This window comes from Ailuropoda melanoleuca, chromosome 14 (assembly GCF_002007445.2).
Source record: "Ailuropoda melanoleuca isolate Jingjing chromosome 14, ASM200744v2, whole genome shotgun sequence".
NCBI lineage: Eukaryota > Metazoa > Chordata > Mammalia > Carnivora > Ursidae > Ailuropoda > Ailuropoda melanoleuca.
This window is the reverse complement of record NC_048231.1, coordinates 20,807,439-20,823,621: the sequence shown is the minus strand read 5'-3', so window position 1 is coordinate 20,823,621 and position 16,183 is coordinate 20,807,439. Positions and strand designations below refer to the sequence as shown.

The following is a 16,183-nucleotide window of genomic DNA, read 5'->3' as shown; positions in this document are numbered from 1 at the left end:
GAATCCAACTATATGACATTCTGGGAAAGAAAAACCATGGAGACAGTAAAGAGATCAGTGGTTGTCAGAATTTGGGAGATAGGGAATGAATAGGTAGAGCACAGGATTTTTAGTGAAAATACGCTATGAAAATACACTATGATACTGTGATGATGGATACCTGTCATATATTTGTTCAAAGCCATAGAGTGTGCAGCATCAAAAATGAACCTTAATGTAAATTATGAGCAATTATAATGTGTCATTGTAGGTTCATCAGTTGTAACAAATGTACTACTTTGTTGAAGGATGTTGATAATGGGGAACTTATGCATGTATGAGGACACTGGTGTATATGGGAACTCCATTTCCCTCTCAGTTTTGCCTTGAACCTAAAACTGCTCAAAAAAAAAAATCTTAAATGATATATAGTAAGAGCAATAGTTTTCTAATTCTCAGTGACATGACTTCATTCTTTATTACTGGGGGAAAAATCTGAGTTGGAGGTTTGTACCTTTTAAAGAATAATGTTCCTGACCTATTGTTCTGTGTGAGCAGACTTGTTTTTCTATAGTCTTGTTGGTTTACCAGTGAGTCATCTACATGTTCTTGCCCTTGTGACCAAAGGCATGCACTTGGAGCACTGCTGAGTGATTAGGATGAGACAGTATAGTTTACGTTCATTTTTTTTTTTTTTGAATTTCAGTGGCCTATGTGGGAGTTAACATAGGACCTACCTCTGTTTCTTTCTTTCTTTCTTTTTTTTTTTTAAGATTTTATTTATTTATTTGACAGAGAGAGAAAGACAGCCAGTGAGAGAAGGAACACAAGCAGGGGGAGTGGGAGAGGAAGAAGCAGGCTCCCAGCAAAGGAGCCTGATGTGGGGCTCCATCCCAGACTGCTGGGATCACGCCCTGAGCTGAAGGCAGATGCCTAATGACTGAGCCACCGAGGCGCCCCCTACCTCTGTTTCATTCCAGCTCCATCATTCTTACCCAGGCTGGCTGGTCCCTTTACAGTAGACAAAGGGCCTTTAATTCCCTATTTGTTCTTTATTTTTGAGTGTGTTATTTTTTAGAGCCTCTTGATAAACATGCCTATTGTCAAAGTTGTGGGAGGTTTTATGGTCAGATGAGATGTCTACAAACATCCTCCTTTTCTCCTTTCCTTTCCTTCCTAAAAGAAAAGGCTGCTTTAAAAAAAAAAAATCTATCTATCTAATCTATCTATCTATCTATCTATCTATCTATCTATCTATCTATCTAGTGGTTATATATACATATATACATATATATATATGTATATATAACCGTAAGAATTCAGAATCCTCTACCTCTAAAGAACTATAGTAGTATAATACTCAATATGTTAGTCTTTTTAATGGAAATAGGCACACTTTAGGAAAAGAAGAAAAATTGTTGTTATTAAAGATTTGAATGTGCTCCAGGGACGCACTATTAAGGCTCTGCGTTGTTGCTATAATCTTAAAGGTGTAAAAGACAATCTGAATCCTGGAGCAGGGCACATGCTAGCTTTATAGCGAAACTGCTTTTAAGTAAAAAAAAAAAAAAAAAAAAAATTTAAAAAGCAAAATAACATAATAATAGAAATTCATTTGCATGTGATTTTTTTTCTCTTTTTATAACTGCTTTAGTGGGTCAGTTTTAATATAATTCTCATTGCTTGATCTAAGTCAAATGGAAAAGAAATCTAGTGCAGCCTTATACACTTAAAAAGATAGTAAATGAGTTAAAGTTTATTATTAGCGTTTAAAGAAATAGTTTGTAATTTTGATTCAGTTAGTTTTTAAAGTCTTTCTCCTTGAGTGTTATTTGTGTTTTCAGAAGTTAAAAATGCATTAATATGTATTTACTGGGTGTTAAGAGTTAGATTTTCTTTGTCTTTCATTTTAAATTAGGTAGTGTAGAAAATATGTTCAGTATTCTGGGCTAGAATATTACATGTGTGATGGTCTGTAGGAAGCAGAAATAATGTTCAAACTTAATGACATTTCTAAATGATATGGTGGAAATACAGTAATTTGCTTTGAGTTGCTCCTTAAGACTTCACTTTGGCTCCTCTACTGAAAACAATACAATTTAAGTTCTCATTGACTACATTTTTCTAAGACTTATATATCATTAGAGTAAAAGGAGAAATAAAAAAAGGGGGGTATTAAATAACATTTTGGGTACCAAAGTACAACTATAATAGAAAAATGTATTATTTGGAAAAGGGATATTATAAATAACTGGTCAGGTGTTGAAGGTAGAAAGTGAGGAGGAAAAGAAATTTTTTTTTGCAGATTCCTAGGTATAGAAAATAATTAGAGGTTCTTTTATTCAATAAGCTCATGTATGGAAATTAGGATTTTAAAAAAAGTTGACTTTCAGAAGAATTATGTTTTTATAAAGTATAATTCCATGTTATAACACAGAATTTGTTTAATTAAAGTTCAGCTTATTGGGGCGCCTGGGTGGCTCAGTGGTTAAGCATCTGCCTTCGGCTCAGGGCATGATCCCGGCGTTCTGGGATCGAGCCCCACATCAGGCTCCTCCGCTGTGAGCCTGCTTCTTCCTCTCCCACTCCCCCTGCTTGTGTTCCCTCTCTCGCTGGCTGTCTCTGTCGAATAAATAAATAAATAAAATCTAAAAAAAAAAAATAAAGTTCAGCTTATTGATTTCTATTTCTTTAACATCAAATTATTAATATTTATACTAATTATAAGAAATGAAGATTAAATATCTATTAGTATGAGCATGAAAATAATAATTTCTCACATTGCCCTTTTGGGGGAATGAATTCTGGAAACTGGTAAGACTTCACAGGGTCAGGGAAGTAAGGGTGTTGGGTGTGGTTGCAAGTATAACTGTTAAAAATTGAGAGCTGGAATAAAGGCAAACTGCTCTGCATAACCTGGAGAGGGAGATTTAGAAGGCTGTGGGGAAGGTCCAGCAGGTGCAAAGAAAGTAAACAATGAGGATGGACAAGGTGTAAGGGGACAGGGAGGTAGCCCAAGAGAATTAAGAGAACAGCCAATGTTTGGTGGAGCTTTGATGAGTATACCCCATCCATCTGTAACAGTTTTATGTAAATTCCAGATCACTTATTAGCGTTTTGGGGGTAAGCAAGTTATCTTGGGGTAAATGCAGAAAGTTTTAACCTTCTACGTGCTGGTGAGCACTGACCTCTGAGTTAATTTACTAGGAATCTGGGTGGCATTAGATTATAAGGTTTGATGGGGGAAAATTTGGTAGGCTAAAAAAGACCCGATAATGTTATCTTTGCTCTGGCTTTGAGCTAAAATTGGTGGGTGAAACTTTAAGGATATTTGTATAGTCTCAAATTATCTATCAAAACAAGTGTTAATTACTTTAGTGGTTTTTAACATACCATCACACATTTTTTGATATTTTCCCTCTGGGAAGTTGAGCTTAATTCTCCTTTTAAGTTGGAGTGGCTTTTGCTGAGGAGTTTGAATCCAGAATCAGAGGCTGTTTATGGTTGGATGAAATTTATCAGCTGTCAGAAGAAGTCTTCCTTGTAACAACCCCCTACCCCCACCATGGAAAAGCCCAGGCTGGTTTTTTTAGCTCAGTGAAGAAATACTGAAAAGATAACCAATTAAGTTTAACCCATTTAAAACAAAATAGGGCTAGGTTGAAATGATAATGTTGAGGAGTGAAATAGTTCAAAACTTTACGAAATGATTAAAAAATGTAATAACAACATCTTTATATCTTTTCATTCTCTTACACATGCGTATTGGCTGGGGAAAGCAGCATGGAAAGAATAAAGATGCCTGCAATCAGTTTCAGGTTTCTAATGTAATTTCATGAAGCCAAAATTTATAAACACATCCCACCTTGAATAGATTATCCATATGGAATTAAATATTATTACAAATTCCACCTACCCTGCAAGAATGGATAAATATCAAACATCAAATTCTTTTGATAATTACCTGAAAAGCAGTATGATTCAACTACTCGTACCCCACTTTCCCTCTTAATAAATTGGCTTAATAATAACTTGTGGATTTATAAATGATGTAGGTTGAAATGCTGGGGTTCAGAGCCAATGGCCAAGAAAAAGTTCTTGAGATGTCTTTGGTGTGAAAGGGTGTTTTTTTTTTTGTTTGTTGTTAAAGATTTTATTTATTTGACGGAGAGAGAGAGCGCACAAGCAGGCAGAGCAGCAAGCAGAGGGAGAGGGAGAAGCAGGCTCCCCACTGAGCAAGGAGCCTGATGCAGGGCTCAATCCCAGGATCCTGGGATCATGTCCTGAGCCGAAGGCAGTCAGCCAACCAACTGAGCCACCCGGGCGTCCCAAAAGGGTGGTTTTATTAAAACACAGGGACAGGACCCGTGGGCAGAAAGAGCTGCACTGGGATCAAGAGGCGTGACCAATTATATACTTTCAAATTGGGAGGGGGTTAGGGATGGCACCAGCCTCCAAGGTATTTTGGAGGCAAGGTTTTCAAGACCTTGAGGGGGCTAGCTATTGTTAGGAAGAGGTCATTTATTACTGTTTAGTGAAAACTCAGTCATGAGAGCCTTCAGACGTATATTGGTGGGTCGTATGCTTGGAGGATGATTGCTAACATATATCTTGGGAGCTGGAGATAAACGAAGTTTCAAAGGAATTTTTTTTTTAAAGATTTTATTTATTTATTCTACAGAGATAGAGACAGCCAGTGAGAGAGGGAACACAAGCAGGGGGAGTGGGAGAGGAAGAAGCAGGCTCACAGCGGAGGAGCCTGATGTGGGGCTCGATCCCAGAACGCCGGGATCACGCCCTGAGCCGAAGGCAGACACTTAACTGCTGTGCCACCCAGGCGCCCCTCAAAGGAATTTTTATATGTTAAAGAAGACTTATAGGATCCTGGGGGTGAGGATAATGTTAAGCTAAGATTGCATTTTGCCCTTAGCAAAGCATTAACATCAAGGCAGCTGAGTTCCTAGAGGAACCACTCTGCCTGTTGCAAGGACTTGTCAGTGGGCTGTAGGTAGTAAGCCAGTCTAATTTTTTCTTTTGCCTTTGTTTCCCACATCACAAAGATTAAATGTATATGTTTAATATATATAATGTATTTAATATGTAAGAAGAAGAACCCCTGCATAGAGTGAAGTGTAAGTGTTATAATATTATTACTGTCCTCAAACCAAAATTATTTTTCATTTCGATGCTGCCTCTCTGACTTTTTACTCAATTCCTTTCTTTTAGAGTTAGAGCCATGGCAGAAGGAGCTGTAATTTCCTGACAGGGACCATGGTTATTTTATACGCATGTATACTAGTAGCCCCGGCACGGTGTCTGACACATAGTAAATGCACTTAGGAGTTATTCGTTGGATATGTAAGTTAAGGAAGTTAAATATGATTGATTATATTTACATCAAAACAGTTTTTTTGAAAAAGATTTATTTACTTATTTTAGAGAGCACACGTGAGGGTGAGGGGGCAGAGGAGGAGGGGGAGGGAGAGAATCTCTAGCAGACTCTCTGCTGAGCACTGAGCACGGAGCCCAAGGCAGAGCTGGATCTCGCCACCCTGAAGTAATGACTTCAGCCAAAATCAAGAGTCAGATGTTTAACTGACTGAGCCACCCAGGTGCCCCTGCATCAAAACAGTTTTTAACATATTTTGCTATTTGTCTAAAAATAATTTTTCTGTTGAACACCATAGGTCTTTGTTGGGAGACCTCAGGCATTTGGCTTTTCTCAATTTGGGTGGCCTCTGCACATATACCTTGAAAAGTCTAAATGCTAGAATTATCAAAATTTTTCTTAAACAAATAGAACGCCTTTTAAATGTCATGAAAGATTGCTCCAAGTATATATTTTTTTTCCTTAAGTTTAATTTTGTTTTAACGTAGGGCAAACCAAAACACACATTTTTCTGGTTACCTTTTGAAATATGAATTTTCTTGAAGTTCCTTTTTCCATTTTATTAAAGAGAGACAAATGTAGAAAAGAATGCTTTCTTTTCTCTTTGTGAAGAATGGTTTGAAGAGCTAGTTCTGTGTAGTGATAAAATATCATACATGTAATAATGATGCAATAAGCATATTTCTATCTCAAGATATTTTTTCAGAATTTGAAAAACTAGCGAGCTGACTTTTATTATTATGTCTAAATAGTTGAACAGATAAAATGATTTTTATAGTATTATTTCACCAAGCAGTAAGCTTTGTTTCCAAGTGAACTGTTAGCTGTCTACAGTCCCTAAATGTGTAACAAAATACACAAAGATGGGAAAAAGTGAAACTAAGTGGAAATTGATTAGGAAGATCAAGAAGTTGTTTATATTTGATATATAAAAAATATATATCACTGCTGAAGTATACTTAGGACCACAGTGAATGAGAGGGTTGTAATTCCTTTATGTACATTGTACAGCTCATAATCATCTTCTTCCCCCCTTTTCTTAATAAATCCTAATAGTGTCTTTCAGTTTTATGTGTATTTTCGAATAATACATATTTTTTTCATATCTTTCATTCTAGGCATTGAAGAAACAAGAAACTAAAGCAGATGAAAATGAGGGTGTCATGAAAAATAAGCTAAAACAGACTGAAACTGAGAAGAGTCAAGTAAGATTTTGAAAGTTATCTTTCAAAGAGTAATGCTGTTTGAAATGGAGCCAGTGATATTTGCTGAGTGCCTTGAACATTGTCCCTGAGATCATTTGTTAGAACACAGTGAAGCCTTTATGTTTTGATGTGGAGTTGCTTGGTTCGATGGCTCTGCCATTCTCTCCTGCTTGCTCTGGGAAACATGAACAGGTCATTTGCTACCTTGTCACCTGGCCACTCCCTTTCTAGAGGCCAGTTGTTGAACTTTATCATTCCTTGCTGGGGAACATTTAGGGAGCTTGACTTTGCTGCAGGGTTATTTAGGAAATACCTATTGTTGAAAGGGTGGGGATTTTGAATGTATTCATTTTCCTCATAGAAGATCAGCGTAGGTACATTAAATAGTAAGGACTTTTGACATATATTCATGTCTGTGAATCTGTAGAGCCTAGCACATTAGAGTTAGAGAGGCATTTAGAGGACTGCCAACTCTCCTTAGTTTGCAAATTAGTAGATTTAAGGATGAGCCCAAGGTAGCACATGATAAAATGAAATTTGCCCCGATGTAATGTTTTTTGCTCTGTATCACTCTGTAAATCTACCATTTCCTCCTCGATTTTTATTTCACCAACCTATGTTGAGTTAAACGACGCGTCCACCCTGCCTTTATGGTAAGCAAGTCGTGTCCGGCCTTCATGCTTGCCCTTGAGGAGTTGGTATTATCCAGGGAGCGGGACCAGTATGGGCCTTGGTAGATTTTGAAAACATTTTGATTGAAGTGTGATTCTTTCCCTCTTTATTTCTCCAAGGAAACTAGAGGACAAGTGAGATAATATTTTGTGTGGATTCTGTAACTCTGTATATACTTTACTTTTTTTTAGAATATGATTTTATTGGCCACAGGTATAATGTTTAAAAAAATCTTATTGAAATAGTTATAGATTCATAAGGTGTTGGAAGACAAAATGTAGAGAGAGGTTACATGTGCCTTTCACCCACTTTCCCTCAGTGGTAACATTTTGCATAATTGTCATTCCATATCCAAACTGAGAAATTGATTTTGGTACAGTCCACAGAATTTATGCACATTGCCCCAACTTTATGTGCACTCATTCATGTATGTGGTTCTATGAAGTTGTGTCATGTATAGGTTCACAATAACTGTCACCACAGTGAAGATCAGAACTACAGTGCCCCTTTATGCTACTCTTTGATAGCCATAGCTACCTCATGGACAAACTTTAAAGGACTGTATATAGGTAGGAGTTTGGTCAAGTGAAATGATAATTTAGGATAACTATTACAAATCTAAGCACTTAATAACATCTCAATATAAATTTGTGGTTTCACAAAACAGCCTTACTATTACAAAATGCAAGCATGTCTAGCATACGTAATCTCAGGAATTTTAACAAACGTGTCCCATCTGTAAGGGTAAAAAAGTAGTTTTCCCTTTACTCTTCAAGGTTCTTTGGCCGATCTAATAATTAGGTTGGCCTAAAATAGATTAACAGGAGAAAAACAAATCTGATTTTGTATTTATAGGAGCTGCCTAAAAATATGAGCTCAAAGGCAGCCAGGCAGTCGAGGCTTATATACAATCCTGAGCTGAGGAAATGGGATAGAGGTCTTGGGATTCAAAGGGGAGAACAATTCACAGGAAGAGGAGAAGAGCAAATGTTTGGTAAACAAATGTTTCCCTTGTCTTGCAGATAAGTCTTTCATATATATCTCTGGTAATAGCTCTCTGCCTGGTACAGACTCCCTCTCTAATTTCTTTAATGTAATAAGGGAGAGGTAAAAGCTTTTCCTGAGTCTGTTGGGTCTTGATTCCCTTCACATCAAAAAATCCTTATGCCAAAGAGGCATATTTTGGGCAGGGCGGGGAGGGCGGTGGCATATTCCTCCCCCCTTCATATCCTATTATATTTTCAATTTTTAGTAAGCTAGGCACATTCAAACTTTTTAGGTATTTGGTTATCTAATTAGCACATTTTCTGTGAATATTTAGATTATATTATTAAGGAAAGCTTAAATGTGTTATTCTGAAATTAGGTATTTTTAAATTTTAGGAATGTTATGAATATTGGGAATATTAGGAATGTTGGAATATTAAGAATATACAAAATACCCAATTGGATGAAATATACTTTAATCATTGGGTCCTTCAAGTTTTTATTCTAATTCAGTTCATATGACATTACATGTACTAAAGGAAAACATTGCTTTGGAATTTAGATTATAATAATTCAGAATGGGAAGGAATCTCAGAGATTATCTAATATAAAGTCCTTATTTTAGAGATGACAGAAAGGAGACCTAAGGAGAAGAGTGTCATAATTGAGATGGAACTGATCCCCTGAGGTCTGGTCTGGTTCACTTTTTGTTATGCAAATAACATTTTCAGGGAGGCATTGATATGTTTTGATAGCAAGATATTTTTTCATATTAGCTGTAAATATCTTCTGAAAAGTTCTCTAGTTTTCTCCTCTGAAACTATGCCCATAATAATTTAGTTATTTTCTGCCCATGGACATTTTTCTTTATCCTTTGTTGAAACTCTAGCTTGAACAGGAATTAGAGGTATCCCGAAGGTTATTGAGTCAGTCGGAAGGCAGCAGAGAAACACTTCTGCGTCAGGTAAGTCTATGCAAGCTATGGTAATCTGTTTTTAAATTAAATCAGGATTGAGTCTCCTTTTCTATTAAATGTCTTTGTGAGAGGAAGAAAAAACCCACCTAGGGAAAAAAAAAATTCTGTACCTAAGGAATGTATATTAAAATACATAAGCAAAAGATGAAATCCTTTCCGGAAGAGTCAGAGAAGAGCTGGTACAAAACACTGGACCAAGTTCCCACTGTGATAGTGTGTCTTGCTGATTGCTGCTCCAATTTAGGATTTCTCTCTGTTAGCATAACCAGTGTAAAAATGAGAGTGGATATGTAAGATGAAATTTTCCCAGGGGCTTAATTTTACTCAAGGAGACCTTGGAGAGTAAAGGGAGAATAAAATACATGAAACAGACCTTTACATATTCAAGTTACTTTGCATTGTCTTATGTTTACATTTTCAAGATGCTACCCGCCCCTTTTAAACAAAGATAAAGTTTAATTTTAAAGTATAACATTCTGCAACCCATTAGCCTATAATGAAAGTTTTGTGCTTCTGCTGTTTAAAGTTCAGTAACTTGAAATAGTCATCTTACATACATTGGATAAGGGCATATAGGCTTCTAACTGCCTCTCTGCCTGTTTAATATAAACTGCACTTGTACCTTTCTCTGTTTTGTGGTGTGACTTACATAACTCGCTGTGTAGTCTGCTAGGTAGGCAAAGATGTCAAGCTTAGAAGGAGTATTACATTTTGACAATTAGTACTGAAAACCGTTGAGACCTATTTTACAAAAACTTTAAAAATGTTCACTGGTTCGTTCAGCAACCATCGTTACAATAGAATTAATGTTGGCAGAGTTCAGACTTTTTTTGAAAGTTTCTATTTGTAGTCCTTTCCACTATTTTTTTTTTCTTTTTGAACTCTGACTTGTGATTTCTGATCTCATCTTTTGAAGTAAGAGATTACTGTGTTTAGGTTGTCCTTGTGACTTTAACAGAGTCTTTTTGAGACTCTTAATTTGTTCAGTGGTAACTGGGGACATACCTGAAATTTGCTAGTCTTTAGAAATACAGATGAATAACAGAGTCCCTGACCTCAAGGAGTTTATAGTTTATACAACAGCATTTATTTCTTATTTTGAACAGTACTTTGATATTAAAATATGCTAAATTGTGATCTTTTCACTTGAATTTATCAATCAATAGATCATATTCATATAGAAGAGGAGTGAAAACTATAAAAACAGTTATGGAGGGGTTTTGGGTTAATAGTGGTAGAGTGGACTGAGTTCACAATAAACGATTTTTTTTTTTTTTTTTGGTGTCAAATTCTTTGTCCCCATAGACACAGAGAAGGGGAAAAGACATTCATTCTTTGTGGAAGGAATAGGAGGAATAAAGAAATAGAGCAAGACACTATTCCACTGTGCTTGGCATAAAAAGGAGGTTAACTTGGCTTCAACTTGTGCTGACAATAGCCCATTAGAAGGAAAAGTAATTTGAAATAATTTGTAAGTTCAATTATTCTTTCTCTGCATTTAAAACTGATAAAAGTGTCATTTTTGACTATATGTATTTAGGTAGAAGAGCTCCGTACACAACTTGTGAAAGCAGAAGGTGATCGAAAGGGTTTGCAACATCAAGTATCTCAGCTGTCCAAGCAACAGTTGAACCATCAGGATGAACAAGGAGATGACTGGAGGTTTAGGAGAGGTACAATTCTGATTTGTAAATGTGTGGGTTTTTTTTTTTTTTTTTGATCTTTCTTAAATACTTCCCATTTTCAGAATTGCATTTTCATACATTGTGCTCTCATCATCTTATTTCTTGATCTACTACAAGGTTTTTCAATAAACTAATCATAATTTAGCATCAGTGTTTTATCAGACTTTATTTTTTAGTTTTATGTTTACAGCTATATTGAGCAGAAGGTACAGAGATTTTTCTGTATGCCTCCTGCTCCCACACATGGATAGCCTCCCCCATGGTCAACTTCCCCTCACTGGAAGTATGTTTGTTATAACTGATGTACCTACTTTGACACATTGTTGTCATTTAAAGTCCGTAGTTTACATTAGGATTCACTTTTTGGTGTTGTGTATTCTATGGGATTGGACAATGTATAAATGACATTCAGGCACCATTATAGTATCATAGAGTAATTTCCCTGTTTTAAAAATCCCTCGTGCTGCACTTGTTCATCCCCCTCGCCCCTCTAACCACATGCAACTAGATCTTTTTACTGTCTCTGTAGTTTTGCCTTTTCCAGAATCTAATGTAGTTTAATCATACAGAGTTTCAGATTGGCTACTTTCATTTAGTAATATACCTTTAAGTTTCCTCCATGTCTTTTCATGGCTTGGTAGTGCTCTCTCTCTCTCTCTCTCTCTTTTTTTTTTTTTTTTTTTTTTAGCATTGTCTGAATGTACCACAGTTTGTTTATCTATTCACCTACTGAAGGCCATTTGGTTGTTTCCAGATTTTGGCAATTATGAGTAAAGCTGATATAAACCAAACATCTGTATATAGGTTTTTGTATGGATGTAAGTTTTCATTTACTTTGGGTAAATACCAAAGAATATGATTGCTGAATTGTATGGTAAGAATATATTTAGTTTTGTAAGAATCCTCCAAACTGTCTTTCAAAGTGGCTGTATCATTTCTTCATTCCCACCAGCAATGAATGAGAGTTTCTGTTGTTCCACATTCTTGTCAGTATTTGCAGTTGTCAAGTGTTCTGGATTTTGGCTATTCTAATAGGTTTATAATGGTATCTTGTTTTAATTTACATTTCCCTGATAACATATGATGTGGAGCATTTTTTGTTATGCTTATTTTCCACCTGTATATCTTCTTTGATGAGATATTCATTAAGGTCTTGGCCCATTTTTTAGGCAGGTTGTTTGACTTCTTGTTGAATTTTAAGAGTCCTCTTGATATTTTAGATAACAATCCTTTATCACCTATGTCTTTACAAATAATTTCTCAGTCTATAGCTTGTCTTTTCATTCTTTTTTTTTTTAAGATTTTATTTTATTTTTTATTTATTTTATTTTATTTTATTTTTTTTTTAAAGATTTTATTTATTTATTCATTTGACAGAGAGAGACAGCCAGTGAGAGAGGGAACACAAGCAGGAGGAGTAGGAGAGGAAGAAGCAGGCTCATAGCAGAGGAGCCTGATGTGGGGCTCGATCCCACAACACCGGGATCACGCCCTGAGCCGAAGGCAGATGCTTAACGACTGCGCCATCCACGCGCCCCATGTCTTTTCATTCTTTTGACAGTGTCTTTTGCAGAACTGAAAAGTTTTAATTTTAATGAAGTCCAGCTTAATGAGTTATTTCTTTCACGGATGATGATTCTGTTCTTCTACCTAAAAAGTCATCATCAAACCCAAGGTCATCCACAATTTCTCCTGTCTTCTAAAGGTTTTGTAATTTTGTGTTTTTTATTTGGGTCTGTGACTCATTTTGAATTAACTCCTGTGAAAGGAATTCTTGTTTCCAAATGCCTAGAAGTCTGTATCTAGATTCATTTTTTTGCGTGCGGGTGTCCAAGTTGTTCAGCACTACACTATTTGTTGAAAACAACCTTTTCTCCACTGTATTGTCTTTGCTTCTTTGTCAAAGATTAGTTGATTGTTTTGATGTGGGTTTATTTCCGGGCCTCTGTTCTGTTTCATTGATATATTTGTCTGGTTATTTTTGCTAGGACTATACTGTTGATTATTGTAGCTTTATGGTGAGTCTTAAAGTTGGATAGTGTTAGTCTTCCAGCTTTGTCCTTCTCCTTCAATATTGCATTGAATGTTCTGGATCCTTTGCCTTTCCATATATTTTTAGGATTAGTTTGTTGATATTTACAAAATAACTTGCTGGGATTTTGATCGGGATTGCACTGAATATGTAGATCAGATTGGGAAGAACTGACATTTGGCAGTATTGCATCTTCCTACCCATGAACATGAACTGTGTCTCCATTTATTTCATTCAACTGTGATTTCTTTCATCAGAGTTTTGTAGTTTTCCTCATACAGATTTTGTTAGATTTATATTTAAGTATTTTCTTTGGATGCAAATGTAGTTGGTATTGTTTTCACTTCCATATTTCACTTGTTTGTTGCTGATACTAGCATCCAGTTTTAATCTCTCCTCTGCTTTATTTTTAAACCTGTTTCAGACATGCTTATCTCGTGGGGCTTTCTCCTAGAAAGAGCCAGCAAAGCTAGTAGTGGAATTTTTTCCAGCTTCTTACTTCCATGCCTAAATGTGTGTGCACTTGTCCTTGTACATAAATTGGAAATACGCCTATGTTTTCATTTTCCTTTATCCCAATTTGAAAATATGTACAAACAATTAAAACTGATATCTGTGACAAAAATTAATCATCTGGCAGAAGTGCTCATGAACCATATGACTGGCTTTTTCTTATGGAGATTAAGAATACTTTGTGTTTGAGAAACACAAAGTGTTTGATTTACATTGATTTACGTTGTGGAATTCAATGAGTCTGGGTGTATTTCTTTTTGGAGGTTTACTTGTAATAGAAATGGTAATATTGAAATTTTTTTTTTTAAAGATTTTATTTATATATTTGACAGAGATAGAGACAGCCAGTTGAGAGGGAACACAAGCAGGGGGAGTGGGAGAGGAAGAAGCAGGTTCATAGCAGAAGAGCCTGATGTGGGGCTCGATCCCATAACGCCGGGATCACGCCCTGAGCCGAAGGCAGACACTTAACCGCTGTGCCACCCAGGCGCCCCTGTAATATTGAAATTTTATAATGGTTTCTAATAGACTAGTCCAGATTGTTCCACTTGTAAATTATTTCAGTAATGAGGCTTCCTACTCAAATGCCTAAATTATTGGAGAAACTCTTGAAAGCATTTGGTGTACTATCAAATTCAGGGAAGATAAATATTTTTCTCAGATTCCCCAAACATAACTCAGTATGTTGCCTAAGTTAGAGTTTCCACATTGCCAGAAAATCTTCACTAGGCAAATTCTGACATACCTATCCTAACATAATTGCATGCCATTAAGTTCACTTAAGTTTCATGGGATGTTATAATTGAAATATGTTTTGACATCAAATATTTTAAAATTTATTTTTAAAAGTAAAATCCAAAGGTTTTTGATTATTCATCAAATTTTCATAAAGATGCACATAAGAACTCTTGTTTGGAAAAAGACTGTGGTATTTTTATTATATGTTTTCTCACCTTATAAAAATCTAGTTATTCTTGGTGTCAGTCTTTGAGGACTAGAAGAATGTCACTTTTCTTAACTACTTACCAGGGTTAAAAAAAATCTGAAAGTTCTCATATCAATATGATAATGAACTTCTTCACCTTCTCTTAATGGTTCTAGAATTTTCATCTTTATAGAATACTTGTATTATTTTTTTTTTAAATCTGCATGAGAAATCACACTCATAGTCATATTGTGGTTGCTGTTTGTTCCTCACCCATTGCAAAATAACTTCCAGGTCTTCTTTTAAAATTGACTTTGCTGGGGTGCCTGGGTGGCTCAGTGGGTTGAGTGTCTGCTTTTGGCTCAGGTCATGATTTCAGGGTCCTGGGATCCAGCCCTGCATTGGGGCGGGGGTGGGGGGGGCAGGGAATCCCTGCTCCACAGGGAGTCTGCTTCTCCCTCTGCCACTCCCTGCTTGTGCTCTCTCTGTGTCAAATAAATAAATCTGTAAAAAAATAAAAAATGAAATCGAGGGGCGCCTGGGTGGCACAGCGGTTAAGCATCTGCCTTCGTCTCAGGGCGTGATCCCGGCGTTCTGGGATTGAGCCCCACATCAGGCTCCTCCGCTGTGAGCCTGCTTCTTCCTCTCCCACTCCCCCTGCTTGTGTTCCCTCTCTTGCTGGCTGTCTCTCTGTCAAGTAAATAAATAAAATCTTTTAAAAAAAAAGTGAAATTGACTTTGCTTTACTTTACTAGTGGTCTTCTCATCCAATTCAAAGGAATTGTGCTATTACTTTTCTTACTTGACCCCTGTTTTTTCCTCTTCACTGACGTCCGTGTTTCTACTCTTTCCTGGTTCTTCTGTGTTCCTTGTTTTCATTCTTTTTGTTTGAATCTTTTCCCTTTGTTCACAGCTTGTCCTTTAAATTCTGGGTGTTGTCTAGAATCCTCTTTATGGGGTTTCTCACTTAATAGTTCTCCCTAGAGGTTGTTATTTAAATCTTATGCTTTAGCTATCATCTATAATGATGATCCCTAAATCTTAAGTCCACTAATCTTCAGCCCCCCATTTAGAGTCTCTCATGGGACATCTCCATGTGCTGTTCCACAGAATGCCCCAGTCAACAGATTTACAACTGAGTTCATCCTTTCCTTAAAACCTGTTTTTATTTCCTGTTTCAGTTGATGCCACCATCCTTTATCCAGATAGCCAAGGCTAAAATACAAAGAACATCTGAAATTATTCCTTCTCTCCTCTCTCTGCTTCATCCCTGTTTATTTATAGTTCTTGGTATTTCTTGAATTTGGCCCATCTTCTTTTTTATTCCCATTATCCCAGTTTAGGCATGCTTTGTCCCATTTGTATTACCCTCCAGTTCCTCCGGGATCTGTCTTCTATACTGCTGCTACTGAAGGGATGCTTCCGAAACCACAAACTATTCATGTTACTCTTGCTTAAAATCTTTTGTTATAAGTTATTGAGTTCTTAACTACACATGAGGCATTTTGCTACTCATTTTACGTTATCTCCTTTAGTTCTTGGAACTATACTTTAAGAAGGGTACTAGTCTTATTTCCATTTGAATAAGGAAAAAAGAAAGATTGAGGAGCAAAGAGATTGTTTAAGGTCATATTTGTGGGAAGTAACAGACCTGAATTTTTTCCTCCCCAAACCTGAACTCTTAACTGGTATGCTGTACTGACCCATCATGTTTGTAGCAAGTGTTTTTCAAAGTGAGCATATGAGACAATCCCCTGGGTGTGAGAGGAGAGTGTTAGTAGCATGATTTATATTTTATAGCTTATGTTTTAAGTATTTTAA

General features: G+C 36.3%; 1 protein-coding gene across 9 annotated transcripts in view; it reads left to right on the top strand.

Annotated features, from left to right (window-relative positions):
* The window catches only part of CEP128 (centrosomal protein 128), a 396,639-nt gene that overhangs the window by 78,086 nt on the left and 302,370 nt on the right, over positions 1-16,183 (top strand). For all 9 annotated transcript variants that reach the window (XM_034642093.1, XM_034642096.1, XM_034642091.1 and 6 more), the window contains 3 exons: positions 6,487-6,573; positions 9,121-9,195; positions 10,748-10,880. In XM_034642093.1, the coding sequence (XP_034497984.1) occupies positions 6,487-6,573; positions 9,121-9,195; positions 10,748-10,880 (295 nt within the window). The remainder of the gene's footprint in view (positions 1-6,486; positions 6,574-9,120; positions 9,196-10,747; positions 10,881-16,183) is intronic.